This window comes from Argiope bruennichi, chromosome 3 (genome assembly GCF_947563725.1).
Source record: "Argiope bruennichi chromosome 3, qqArgBrue1.1, whole genome shotgun sequence".
Taxonomy (NCBI): domain Eukaryota; kingdom Metazoa; phylum Arthropoda; class Arachnida; order Araneae; family Araneidae; genus Argiope; species Argiope bruennichi.
Window position 1 is genome coordinate 8,301,129 of NC_079153.1, and position 15,882 is coordinate 8,317,010.

At 28.5% G+C, this 15,882-nt stretch overlaps 1 protein-coding gene across 1 annotated transcript in view; it reads left to right on the top strand.

Annotated features, from left to right (window-relative positions):
- Positions 1-15,882, top strand: part of LOC129964094 (uncharacterized) — a 73,589-nt gene that overhangs the window by 29,579 nt on the left and 28,128 nt on the right. The window contains exons 2-3 of the mRNA XM_056078775.1: positions 9,831-10,065; positions 13,491-13,726. Coding sequence (XP_055934750.1) covers positions 9,831-10,065; positions 13,491-13,726 — 471 coding nt within the window. The remainder of the gene's footprint in view (positions 1-9,830; positions 10,066-13,490; positions 13,727-15,882) is intronic.

Here is a 15,882-nt window from a genome sequence, read left to right on the forward strand (position 1 = left end):
ACGTTAAGCTGATAATCATAGGTAAACTTGTTATCTTCCAATGGACAAATTCATGCCTTGCCGAAGTTCAGACTCTGAGATTTATGGATAACATTTCTGAGCATTGTACGACATTGCACTTTTAGGCTAAAAAGACCATTACCATAATAGATTATGACAAAGAAATAGAAATTTCATATTGATAACATTCATAATATATCATTAATTTGAAAAGTTGTCAGCACTAAATCCTGAATACTTGAAATACATCCTTCAACGAAGAAAGAAAAACAAATATTTGAGAATAACATTGAGAATATACGAAAATATTTTCTCAACATTTTTTTATTATTATATTTATTTTCGAAAGGATTTTGATAGGTATCTTAAAAAAATTCAAATAGAATAACCCTGAGAAGAAAAAAAAGACTATTTTAGCCTGCCTCTTCAGATAAAATTAAACTTTTCTTTAAAAAGCATCAGTTTTTAGAATTGTTTTCCGTTTTTCCAAATAGGAAAATTTTTACTTCAAATTTTATTTATATAATTACTCAGATATATTACAAATCTTCCACAGATTTCAATATTTATTTTAAAAAAAATTTAACATATATCTTTTACTTTTATTATGTAAAAAAGACAATTAATTCGTACTCATTTTTTATTTCGTATAAATAGAGCAATAGAATTTAATGTTTATTGAATGCGTAATTTTATCATATGCATAGTGATAAATATATACAATAAAATCTGAAGGTCTTTTCTTAAATAGAAAATATCCTTAGCATTAAGTTGACTGTTACGTTGATTGTTTAAAATTTCTATTTGCAAATAAATTTTAGTTGCCACTACGGATAAATTGCTAAATAATTTCTGAAATAATAAAAGAACAACTTAGCAATGATTAGATAGAGAAGATGAAAGAAACGAACAAAAGAAAATCAAAATCAATATTTTTTCGGTTATTTTATCCCTTAAATAATAATATGACTCTGAAATCAATTATGGCTAAATAGCATGATTTCGATTCTTATCCTTAGCGTTTTGAAGTTTCAGGTTCTGTCTCTTGAATTGCTTTAGTCTATTCCTCTAGAAAATTGTGTTTTATTCGGTGAAAACGTGTACTTTGAAACGGTAACAAATCAAAAGCTACTAATAACACCAAATTAAATGTTTTCAATAGACAGTTTTGGATAAAATTCAGTAAATTAGAACAATGTAATTAATTAAAACTGTTTCCTATTTTCACACTAAATAAAACGAGGGATATCAAAATAAAATCTTTTTAAAATTAATTGATGCAAAATGGTAGAAGATAAAACATTTTATCAAATGACAACCATTTTTTAATGAAATAGTGAAGAATACACAGGATTGAATCCTTTATAGTATTAGAATGGTGCATCGATTTTTATAAGGAAACTATAATCAACTCACATTATGGTCTGCTGTTTTGCATACCTCTATTTCCTTATTTCTGCTCCACTGTTTGTTGAGGGAAAATCAAATCTGGAGGAAAGTTCATGGGAAAGTGGGTACAGAAGCCGTCAAATTAATATGATTTCAATAGAAAGAAATAATAGCTTATTATTTAATTCTGTTAATAACTCTTGGCGATAGTTATAGATTTCATGAGCGTACACTATGTTGTTGATGCATTTTTAAAAATTTTCTGGACAGCGCTGGCTTGGTGCTAAGGACTTGATGAGGGAGAATTGGATGATGGTGAGGGCTTGAAACCCAATTACATCGATGGATTTCTTCCCAACGAGAGTGCTGATTATTAAATCAGCCGAGGCCAAATATCTTCCTGCCGGCCTGGCCTGGAAACCTGGAGTGAGAACTAATGTCATCATCATCTGTCATCTGACCGCAGTTCAAAGTTACGATGTCCGAACCAAAATTGCCTTTGTTTTGCTACAAAACGAGACCTAAATAAATAGTATCAAACTTTAAAATTTATCAATATAATTAAAAATTAAAATAGTTGCTAGCGTTTTGTACTAATTACTGTCTGTAAAGTTATTTGCCAATTTTTTTCTTTCCATTGAATCAGCCTAACAAAATAGCAGTATATTAAATTGTTTATTTAAAAAAAAGAACGAAGATAAAAGGAATTCAAAGCACGTGAAGTTGAGAAAATTCTGGATGATTGCTTTTGAAATTAAAAGCAATAATTGTAATTATAAATGAATAAATCTTTTATTCATTCTTGTTTATAGTACTAGAGCATCTAAAATATATATTTTGATTAATTGCCAAATATTCGCAATTGATTTGCATATGACATATTTCTTTTTCCCCATATAATCATTGTTTTATAACCTCTTATCTCTACTACTAATAACGATGACTGTGAATATATATGTATATGCGTGTTTGCACTCAACAGGACAGATCGTTTGACTCCGAGCTACTAAACTTAGCACATATGTTTTGAAGAATGAGACTGGGCATCATGGAGAGATTTTTCTTTTGAAACTTTAATGAATTAAAAATTAAGCGAAGATTTCTCTCTTTTTTTTTGCAATAGCTTTTAATAATATTAAAGAACAAAAAATGGTTTTTACATTATCTGAAAATTTCAGAATTTATTTTTTAAATGATATAAAATAATTTTACCATATATATTTAATCAATTAAAATATTTAAAATGTATTTTATAACTTTTACAACAACATATTTTGTTATTTTTAATGTTGTTACTAAAATTTCCTCCAGTTTTTTTTTCTTATCTTTCACATTCAAGATATAAAGATTTGGCTTACTTTTTACACGTTGTGTTAACTTCAGTATGAGAAATATTTTTAACAAAATATTTGAAATTCTGTTGTGCTTACAATGAAAGTTAAATCAAGTAATGATGAAAAGTTGTAAAAATGCGGTTTAAGTTTAAAGAAGGTTAAGGCATTTTTAAGCACTGCAGCTCTTTTTTGTGATATGATTGATAATGTATGATGATATAGGCAGAAAATTAGGGAACTGCATACCACAATGAACAGATTGATATAAGACTTCTGAAATACCATGAATCATATGTCTAGAAAAACTCGAATTTTAAAAATATTTTGTTAAAAAATCATTAAGACCAAGTTGCACTAAATATTTAAATGAAAATTTTTGCAGCTATTAATCCCGGTGAACCAACTGTCAGCAAAGATGACTAATTGTTGATAAAGAAGTGACAATGTGCAGCTGTTGGGAATAAAATTCTCCAATATCTTTTATTATACTTTTTTTATACATACAGTTAAAATTAAAATGAACGCATATCTTTCTAACATTTTTATAAATTGCGTATATTCAAGTCATTTTTTACAGTACTTACGTGTGTTAAAGTTTGTTGTTTTGTATTGTTCGTTTGAATTTCTAAAAACAATTCTGAACATTCACAGAACAAGTTTAGCCAAATCACAATTTTCCCTAACGTGATTGAGCAAAGTTTTACATTGATCATGTATTTTGGAATATTCATTATAAGATCAGGAAAACAGCTGAATTGTTATTGAAATAAGAGAATTTTGGATTATATTTACGTACTTTTTAAAGTATAGTGAAAAAATAACTTTCAATATATTTATAAATATAATGATTCTTAAGTTTTCATATTCAAGAGATAAAATTTCTTTACAGTCATTTGTTTAACCATTATTTTAAAAAGTCTATTCCTAGATTAAAAAATTAATTATTATCAAATGAAAAAAAAAGCTGTAACAATTTAAACCATAGCAATTGTTTCGGACGAAGCATTTCATATTAAAATCACTATAGTTCAAATTCATGATTAAATTTACAAGTGCAGTTTTTTTATGCACAGAAGGTCAGCACGTAAATTAATTTTTTTTCAAATGTGTGGAATAAAGCAAATTAAAAATAGTTACATTTGTAAATAATATGCTATAAAAACGCCATTTTCGGCATATTCGTTGGCGTATAAGATTAAAAATCTTCCTAACCTAAACAAATATTTGGATACGCCATTTGGCTTTAATCTGATTGCACATAACGGTCCGTCTTTTTTATTTTCTCGTATATGAAGTATAGAGAAAGTATTATAATCGTCAAAAATCTGAACTCAAGTTTTTGACGAATCTTCATGTTTTTGACTTGCTTGAGTTACCAAAACACATTTTTGGAAAATTTCTATCAGTTTATTTGTGTGTGACATAGAAAAATCAAAAGCACTTTGAGCTAAACGGATTAAACTTGGTTTTTTTATATCATATCTTCCTTCTTTATATCAAATCTATAGATTTCCATCGAATTTTCAGCAAATTGATTCAGTGGAAATCTGAACGTTCGGTTGTCGAATATATGTTAATGGATGTCCAGATGGATAAATTTCGGTACACAGATTTAGCCTCTATAGTGTAGACATCTGTCAAATTTTGAAACAAACCTAACAAGGGGTTGAATGTTTGTCGATTCTGTACCTTTAGAAGCGTGTAAATGCTATGTCAAAAACGCAGTGAGTTAATATATGAAATGAGGTATGTCATTTTATGAGTGCAATTGTAGTAATGTGTCATATTTTGGTTCCAATCGTGTCTAAATCACTCATTTGATTCTCGGATACTATTTATTACATTCCAGGGATGAATCGCCGGAAATCTCGCCAAGTATCATACAATAGAATCATTAAAATGCTAAATTCGTGCCAAAGTTTGATATTTCCCAACTATTGTGCACCAATGCACTGTAAAGCATCCTCTTCTTTTTCCAAGGTCCACATATTTTTTTCCGGTGGATGGGAGAATAACACCTATGTTAGAGAGTATGCGAGTTTAGAGCGACCCCTCCCGCTGGGTCCTCTTGTTAGAAATGTATTAGATTTCAAACAGAGTTCAGTGCGCCTGTTGGGTGTCATGTGAAAGCATGCATTAATCTCATTTGTATGCATGTAGAGAATATTTCAGTTCCCTCCTTTATCTCAACTTTATCTCTCCTTTATCTCATCATAAAAGAACAAAAATTGTGTGCATATCTAAACAATTTGCTCATTTTCAAATGGAAAAATAGTATCTATATAACAGAATGCTTAGATAACCTTATGACAGAATGTTAATATGTTTTTATATATACTGATTCTTATCTTGAAAGGAGTTGAAAATGGATGGGTAAATTTATGGATCGAAAATCCTTTATATCCAACCACTTTTTTTCTTCCATTTTTTACTTTTTAATTTTTTTTAGACTTAGGTACTAAATTCTAACGGTTTTATAAAGGAACCAATTCAGACATTAAGAATATTAAATTAAAAAATTGTCATAATGTCTGAAAAACGTAGTTATCTGCCAAACTTCCGATTACTGATGTTAAATTCCTAAGAAAGCAATAGCAATAATAATAATAATTTCATAAAACCTTATTTATAAAAAGTTACCTTTTGATTTTTATTTTAGGTTAAATTATACACGAGTGACGTGCTTTGAATGATTGGTACGACCTCTTTCATTTATTTATTTTTTCATTTGAGATGTTTCAAGGTTTTGTCGAAATTGTTTCACCCACTCAACCAACCAAGGTGTTTAAGTAAGCTTTAAACCCATGAATTTTTTTTTCTTGGTACATGAACGAGTTTTGGCGTATTTTGAAAAGAAAAAAAATGGAAAGTTTTTTCAAATGATAAATAAAACACTTTTATTATATGCTTCCTTTTGGGTTTATCTATCTTTGTTGACTCTGTGATTATTCATTGGTTCAATCGTTGTCTTATGCAAATTTAAAAACTCCTACCCAAGTAATTTGTCAAATGAATGAATATAAATCTTTAGCTTAATGAATAACATTTTAAAAAATTCAATTTTATTGATTGGAAAACTATTGTTTAGAAAAGAAAAATGAATGTTTATAAAAAAACTGTGCTTTAAGATCTACTTAGATGTCATGTGTAATATTACAATAAATTTTTCTTTTTTGCGTAATATTTGATACATTATAAAAACTAAATATTGCTTGCACTGTTAATGATTTTGTTTTTTAATGCCTTTCCTAAAACTCCTGCGAGACATATGGCTCTCATTAGAAAGGCAAATGAAATACATGTGTTTCTGACAAATTGTTCTTTATATCTTTTCATCAAAACATTCGATTAAAGAATACTTGTCAATTAACCATTTTAATGAATAAAATCTTTCATAAGCACTAGAAAAAATTGACATCATAATTTTTTTGTTTGAAATTTCCATTAAAAAGTTATTTTTCTTGTCTATTGGATAATGCGGAAACGCCATCCCATTGTCTTCTTTATTCATTTATGCAAAAAAGGAATCAAAAATATTTTAAATTATGAATGTCAATAAAAATAAAAAGAACTTTTAAATTACACAATGCATAGTTATCTTCAAAAATATAATTTTAAACATTCTGATTTAGTTCGAGCATTTTGTATTAAAACCATAAATTGAAATAAAATAAAATAGAACTACTATATTATTCCAACAGCTTAAATACAGTGTAATATTATCTTCCAAACAAATCCGCTGAAATGCGTTTATTTCTTAACAATATAAAGAAGACAAAACATTTTTAATGAGCTGTAATATTTTCTCTTTAAAGCACTTGAAAGAAAATGATGAGAAAAAGAACTCCCATATTTTAATAAAATCGCCATCGCGCCAACATTTTGTCACCTTCAAGAGACAAAAAAAAAGTTCCGAAGTTGATTTCCATTTTTATATTCATGAGCTGAGTAGGTAGACGGTCCATTAAAACGGAAGACTGAAAGTGTTATCATTTTTATAGATTTCGGAAGCGTGAATCTACTCTGAAAGGGGGGAAAATAATAAAAAATAAAAAACTTTCTCGTCCTTAACTCTTCACGGGCCTTTCACTTTACCCTTCAAGGAGTGGACCTTAAGAGGTCCTTTGCTTTACCATTTTTGTTATCCGTTGTAGCGGAACTATTAAAACGCATCTTTTAAAGAGCGTGTGTTTAATACTAAGTGGGCTACTTAAAAAAAAGTTGTGGACTCTCAAACTTGATAGCTAATGGATTCGAATCCATATCTTGAAAAGTTGTAGGCATTAGAGTAGCATGCTTGCTTCTTCAATGAATCGCTATTAATCAACTATAAAATATTTCTCTCTCATTTATAGATATGATACTGCTTGGAAATATTGTAGATGTTATCTAGATATGCAAAATTATTTTATCTTCAGCTTTAGTACATAAGAAAATTATTTCCAGTGTATGATTCAGTCTGTTTGTTTTCTAATGGATTTATGAATTACACTGTTGCATTATCTTTTGAAGAATTTGGTCAATTCCTTCCAAAATTGTGTAGTTCCATTATCTACTATCACCAACTACATTTCTGATTAATTTAATATGTGACTGTATTTAATATGAGGATCTTAGCAACAGTGTATTAAAGAATATCTTCTTAAATTATATCTAGAAATACATCATAATGACAGAGGCACGCATAATATAACACGAAAATATTCTAATATAGTTTTAAAGATGAAGACATGAATGCAGTTGATAAAAGAGGTCTCTAATTGATATTTTTACATGTGTCTATAAATGGATAACCTTCGTTTTAATAATTAGGTTAATTGCTATTAAAACAATCGGATTTTAAATTTATGATGAGGAAGATATGAACGTTATGTTTAAAAAAAAGCTTCATACTTTTTTTAAACATAACGTTCTCAATCAATCTCAATTCACATCGATTTTCCAAACTAAAAATTTTTTTTTCCAATCAATTGCATTTTTAAAAAAATTCTTATTTATTAGAAATGTTGCACCTATTTCGTGTACCACTTCTGCACCTATGTACCACCTCTATTCCATATATAAAGGGGGGACATACATTTTAATATCATTTATTGACAAAAATTCTTATATATTTTTCATATAGTAAACAAAAACCAATTGCGAAATATATATAATATTATAAGTTATTTCATTAAAATTGGAAAGTTCTTCCTAAAATTTTAATTATATATATATATATATTGTATTACTGTGTTCAAAATGTCAATTAAATTAAAATTCCCTTTTGCAAGTGCTAAACTAAGCATCAGTAATGTTTTATTAATTTTTTTTTATCTGAAGCAATCTTTAAAATACATATGCAAAAACAAAGAAACAATCAAATGCTACATCTGAGGGAAATTTCTAGATATTAGATGAATATTTAAAAAAAAGCTTTTAAATGGTTTTGCTTGTACTCCTACTTTTGCTACTATCTAGTGAGTACAAGAAAAAAAAGGCAAAAAGAACTCTATCAGGCCTTTTGTTCCTGATTCATGGACTCTACCTTAGACTGAGCCATTGTATATATTTATTTTTCTGTTTGTTTATTTCTTTAATTTACTTATTTTTTTCATTTGTTCATTTATATTTTTCACTTTTTTTGTTTATATATATATATATATTTCTATTCTTTTTTTCCTTCTAAATTTAAATCGCCCATCTTCGGTAAATTTTATTATTTACAAATTGGATTTCAATGATGCTGTTGTACTCCTATTTAATTATAATTGTTTCTTCTGTCCATTAATAAAGCACGTTTCAAAATAAAGCAATTGCTTGGATTCACACCAACCAATAGAGAATTTCCATTTTTTTGTTCTAATGTCATTTATTATTAGTTTAACTGACATCAAAAGAGAATTGCTTTATTGAGACAGTTTGATGTTATTACAATAGAATGCATCTGCGTTTGAAAAATGAAGTTGAATTTTTATCTCTTTTTTTGTATCTTTATATGTCAATATAAATTATATTGAAATGTTATCCTTAGGGTATTCATTACATTGAGTGTTATGGTGTAAAATTCGCATGTAAAACAATTATATTATAATTAATATAATTGTTTATTACACCTCACGAAAACGAATATATTTCAATTATAATATAAACAAAATATCTTTTATAAGAAATGTGGGGGTTTTCCCTCCTTAGAAAAATGAAGTTGTAAGAAAGTTAAAAGATATTATAAGGAATTATTTCTTTTCTTATTAAAAGAATATTAATATTATTTTAAGTTAGATACTTTTTAAAACTAAATACATTACTGGTGGGGTTTCTTTTTTTGGGAGGGGGGATGAAAGACCTGATCCTGAAAATTCTTTAGTAATCAAGAATTCTTTGGAAGCCATACAAAGCGACTTGTGTTTATTTGTATTACGAAAACGATATGAAAGTTTCTATTAAGAAACCATTCTCTGTTATCAAATAGTTTCTTTAGTACTAGGAATCTCTTGTGACTAGCTGGTACACAGGCTAGGTAATGGCTGTGTTAATTATCAATGAAATCTTTTATGTGTAACTTAATTATTACAAATTCTACTACAAAGTATTATTAAGTATCAAACCGTAACAAATATTAAAATCACGTCACTTGAATAGCCATATATCTGTTCTTTTTATTGTGTGCATGAACATTCCTATTGGAATCAAGTTCCATGACATCGTATTGACATCAAAAGTGTCTGAGTAAACTATTTCGAATAACACGTTGTCTTTGTGTGGGTGTGCTTAGTAATTTTAATTTATTTACATTCTTCAAGTGATAATTTTCTAATAATCAGACTTGGGTTTAATTTAACTTCTGAGTTTTATTTTCTCACGATTTCTCGCCTTCAATTTTTTTTCACTTTTACCGTAACATTATCAAAAATAAAAATTGTTATTAAAGAACTCTAAGCTCGTTCCTTCTTAATTAAAAAAAAGATATATATACAAAATTTTTAATAATACCTGTTAACTGATACTAAAAATTCAAGACGATATTGATATTACTCTTCGTTTTTTACTATTCTGTTTTAATTATTTAGTTATAATGAAAGCGTTAATCTAACATTTAAAAAAAATCAAACCATCTTATTTTCACAGAATATGACAAAGCCAGATCTCCCACTACTCCCACTTCCAAAGCTAAACGAGCTCCGAGCTCGGATGGCAGAAACTAGTCTGGAAAGAAGCTCTCTTCCTGATGAAAAAAATATTCGTTCATATGAAGATTTTTATAGCATTATGTATGGTACACAAGAAGGAGTGAACATGTTAAGGAAACAGTTTGGTCCCACGGGGCTAGAAAGAGCTAGAGCAAAATATGGTGTCCAAAGAGGTAAGTATCGATTTTGTTATTTATACATTCAATAAAATTATTTCACCGAAATATAATATTGATTTTCTGCGCAGTTAGTTTCATGATAAATAATGGAGTTTAGCAAATAACTCTAATGGATTCTGAATGTATGTCGGGTTATTAACCCGGCATTAGTGATAGATTTGGCGGCAATTACCAGACAGTATTAGAATTTTAGCTATATATCTATAAGGAGCGAAGATACGATATCCTTTTAGAATCTTCTTCGAGCTCCGTTGACACTATAAAATGCTATGAGACAGAACAAAAATGAGTAGTTGAGTTGAGCCTAAGTAAGTAATCAAGTGAATACTCTCTATGGAGCGCGAGATCTCTCCAACACTTTGTGCTGTTGCGGTTGTTAGTAACGAGTTGATGCTTGCGTGTTGCTGTTTACTGCACGTGCGGTTTTGTGTACGCATCATCTGCGTTATGCTATTGCGTATTCGTAATTTTATGTAATCCTTTATTGAGTTTGTTGGACTTTTTCCCGTATTTTTATTGGACGAATTTTTCATAAGACATAGAATGAAAATGTGGTCTTACATAAATTTCGCCCTCCAATCGAAATGTCAAGAAAGTACATTTCTCATTCAACATTTGAGAGAGAAATTTCTCTTTTTTATAATTTGTACTATCTAACAAATTGAGAATCAGGCGCTACTGTCTAGACTAGATACGTCTTTTCCATTTCGATAAACAGATTTTTAACCTTTAAGACGTCCCATAAGAAGAAATTCTGTCCAAAACTTTCCGGTAAAATCTTTTCCTTTAGGTTGAATCTCTATTTTTGCTTCAATTAAATTTAAGCACTGGGTTAGAATGAATTGAAGAAAAAGATTTTACACTCTAAACATCCATTGGTGGAATACTTTCTTGAAAGTACAGATCGACGGACGGTCAACCTGTTGTTGAACTTCGCTCAAAATTTGATAGGGGTCTACACTATGGATATTAAAATGTACCAAATATTATATATTTACCTCTCTTTATTTTGTAACTATCGTTTTAACTTATATGTAAACAGACTTGTTTCCTTTGAATAGATGCTCACATACCAAATTTCAATCGTCTAGCTCAAAGCGTTTATGAGTTATCTTTTTCATGGACAATCAGACATATTGGCGGAAACACCTAGTCCAATAATGTGTTTTTCAAACTCTGGGAGGTCTGAAACACGGAGATTCGTCAAAATCTCGAGTTCGAATTTTTTGACGAATACCATACTTTCTCTATATTTCGTATAGAGAAAGTAAATTGCTACATCAGCAAAAAGTCTTATGGCATTTCATGTAATAAATAAAATATATCTTAACAAATAAATCGCCATGAAATTTCTCCAAATATTAGAAGAGTCATTTATCAAATAAGTCACGTACTCACCACTTTTTTTTTAATGTGACAGTTTTTTCTTCAAATTCTTTGATCTATTATCTGCCTAATCGTTTGTCACACAAAGTCCCTATAGTCCTCATCATCGATTGCCAACCCAAGCCAATAACCAAAGACCCTGAATTGTCTGCATTCTTATTGTTATATATTTTTTATTATTTTGATTCCTTATTTTTAAAATCCACTGAAGCATTTCTTTTGTACTGTAGCCTCTCTATTGCGCACTCCCCTTACTAACTAGACCAGATAATAGTAGGGTTTAGTTCAAGGTCGGAATCTTAAACATTTTGTGGGATATGCTATTCAGAAAGAGGTAATTTAAGTCACAATCGTTTTGAATCACTAGCGAAACGTTACTTTTATTTAATAAAAACGGCTGTTATAATGATAAAGTGAAAATAATATTTGCTGTAGAAATAACTGAAACTTGAGTTCTGGTTTCTGACATCCGTTTTTTAATTTCTTTCCTTGCACGCCCTTGAGAGAAAAATTGTTATTCACCCTCGTGTCACGTGACTGTATGTATCTCTGAAATTTATTTTGTAATTTATTTTTTGGAGTTGCAAATTCGCTATTTTTATTCAAATGTTATGTCTGCAGACTTGATAAAATTTTAGAATTATTTCATAATTATTCATGTTAACAAATTGGAAAATGTTTCGTTACAACATTTACTTTTCTGCTTTCATGTCAAAACGGACTATAAATCTTTAATTAATTTAAACATTCAAATTAATTCATTCATATTATTAGTTCTCCGAAAATGAATGATCATTAAAATAATGTATTCATTGTTTGATTGCTCAGCTTATAATATATAAATATTCATGAACTTTTCTTCGAAAAGTAATGATTAAATGCTAAATCAAAAATAAAAAGAACAGTCTGGGGACGTACAAAATATGCGGTTCATTGATCCTAGATTTAAATGAACAGAATTGTATTTTTCTTTAAAGAATATTAGAAATATAATTTATGTTCTCATATTAATTAGTAATATAATTTAATTACGATGTCAAAAGTTATTTGTCAAACTATTTAAACTTTATAATTCTGTCAAACTAAATGATAATTTATTAATAAAAGCGATGTAATAAGCAATCTTTCTTTTTCCGCTTTTCTTTCATAGTGAGAGATTAAATTTATGGACTTAAACAGATAATATTTTTATAGAAGGGAAAAACAAAAATTTGTCAGATTCGTTCCTTTATTTTATGTTTGAAAATAAATCTGCAATAGCATTTTTGAGCCTAAAATTATTTTAGATTCCTCTTATGAGACAAATCTTTCATATTATTCTGAAGATGAAATCAAAATATTATTAAAATGGCCTGCGCATTTGTATATGATTAAAATGACCAGTGCAATGGACCAGATTTATGTTTTGGACATTTAATTCGTTACCTCGTCCTAGATTTAATATTAAAATCAGTTTAGATCAGTTTTTGAATGTTGAAGACAACCTGTTAGATATAATATTGCATTTTCATCATTTAAATATCAATTTTTTAACCTAAACTTACTTTCAATAGAGTATAACGGTCGTAAAGTGATCGTAAATTTCGTTAATCACCTCTCTCATTACTCACATCTATAGCGACATCTAGTGGCGCTCTAAAAAGGTTATGTCAATTTAAGAGTGCAGGTAAATGTAAAATTGAGTTGCGTTTTTTATCATACTCTTTTGATGAGCAAATATTATAGTTTTTTTTAATAAAATTATAATTGTAATTTTTACTTCTTCTTTTTTGTTGCTTATATCCCTATATTTGGTTCTCTGAGAAAAATCAACTATCCCAATCTCAAATTTTGGATTTTTCTTGATTTAGAAGAAGTGGCAACATCTCACACATAGCATAAGAGATTATAAACATCTTTATTAAATGATTTACAGGAAATTCTTTGTCAAAGATACTTGTTATATGATTTTATTTGCTTCATATTTATTATTCTGTTAAAAAAAATAATGTCGTTGAGTTTGCTCACATTATGAAACATCTTTCATATTTTAGGAATGAATGATTTAAAATCAGCAAATGCACATTACTTAAAAGTTCGCAACACTGGAAAGTGCAAAGACCCAAAAGCACAGGTAATACGTGTAAAAGACTATTATCCGGACCCTTCGAGGGAATACATCCCTCGTTGCACAATTCTTCACAGATGTGGAGATTTCACGGGATGTTGTGACAGCGATGCCTTCCATTGTGTTCCCAGTGCCATTCAAGAAGTGACACTCTCTTTTTATGTAAGTGAACAAAAAGCTGTGTTAATATTTCTAAACGATTTCATTCCCATTTCACATTTATATGAATGATGTCTTTCCTTTTCATAAAACGTTCGCATTGCATGAATACACACTTTCATTCGTTTAATTCGCTATGCGAAACATTTTCAGCAGTCGAATACGAACATGCAACTACTTTATAAAAGCACTTCCCTTAAATGTGTCATTATTTAGTTGACAAATTTGTCACTGAAACAAGTTTACTGAAAGAGATTCAATGTCAATGTATTACTTAGAAAGTTACCTAAAATAAAAGAAATCATAATTTTGTTTAGTAATTATTTTATTTCTACATCCCAATTCTACATAAGTGTTTCAGAAACTCTTCATATTTTATTTCATATGAAATAGTAATGGTTTTTGGTGATATTATATGAATGCTTCGTATTTATATGAATGATGCTTTCCTTTTGCCTAAAATCTTTGCATTGCAGAAATACACACTTTCATTTGTTTAATTCTTTATGCGAAACATTTTCTGCAGTTGAATCAGTTGCTTTATAAAAAGCACTTGCCTTAAACGTGCCATTATTTAATTGACAAATTTGGTGCTGAAATAAGTTTACTCAAAGAGGTTCAACCACAATGTAGTACTTAGAAAGATCTCTTGAATAGAAGAAAGAATAATTCTTGTTTAGTATTTATTTTCTTTCTACATCCTAATTCTACATAAGTATTTCAGAAACTTTCCATATTTTATTTCATATGAAATAGTAATGGTTTTTGATGAACTTTCAACATGGTTGTGACATTTCTAAATTAATATTTTAAAAACTAATTATCTACGGTCTGTAGATTTTTTTTTTTTTTTTTTTTGTAAAATAAATTCATATCGTTTTTTTAATTTTATTTATAAAAGGTTTTAAGGCAAATTTCAATCTTTTTTATAAAATAAATTCATATCATTAATCGTTTTATTTATAAAAGCTCTTACGGCAAATTTCAATTTTTGTATCCTCAAAATTGCTATTCTAGTATAACAGAAAAGTTTCTTTTTTAAGGCAATTTCAAGAAAAGTCGAAAAAAAATTTAATAACGTTTCTATTGCGTATAGGTTATTTGAAACATTTCATGAAAAATTCGTCACTTTCATGAAAATTTCGTCGTTTCAACCTGCTTCTGTACAGATGCGGGTTGCTGAAACAAGCATAATAGTGACCTTGACTTCTAAACGCTTTCAAAAACACAGATGGATTGAACTGTAATACATTGCCATTTATTACATTTTTTGTGAGTGTAAAAATGAATTTATATAACCATTTCAAATGTCTTAGATTCGTCCTAGACTATTCTTTTTAAAGCATTGGTGCTGAAAGCCTACAGCGACAGAAATGAAGCCTGTAGCAAGTAAGTGGGAAATCGTTCTTTTGAGGGATTCCAGGAGTAAGAACGCCTTCCTGGATAAATTTTCAAGGAGAACGACCATCTATTATGTCTCCAACTAAGCAATCTCTTACACAAATGCATGCCCTATTAGTTTTCTAGATGACGTCAAAAAAGAGCACATTTAAACTTGAACTCATTGCGTCCCCCCTTACGTTCCGACTGAAATACACCTTACAAGGTCACTGTGGCGCCATTTTCATCCATCGTAACAGACAGAATTTCATTCATATTATATTAGATAGGAACATACTTAAAGACAAAGGAGAATATGGCAAAATAGCAGCAGTAAGGTCACATTGGCACTTCAAAAATAAAATTACTGATTAGAAAAAATATTTAATTTTGTTTTAAATATTATTCAAATACTATCATATTTATTTTTTCTTTAAAACAAACTTTTTAAAAATAAATAAGGTTTTTTCACTTATTGTATTGCGAAATGATATCAGCTGACTCCATTGGACAACAAAGATGAGTTGTAGCATTTCAATCAGATATTTTTTTTAAAAAAATAATATACAAAATATACCAAGATCCTAATAAATTTATTGAATTTTTGTGTTATTACTAACGTTAAACTTTGCCACACGCTTTATTGAAAGAAATAACTGTCATTTTTCAGCTTTTTGTTTAAAACGAAATTCCATAATATGATTCTTTTTAAACTGTGAGGATGATTGAAAAACTTTACTTTCATTCTCATTTTATGTAATAAATGTTTATCAAATCAT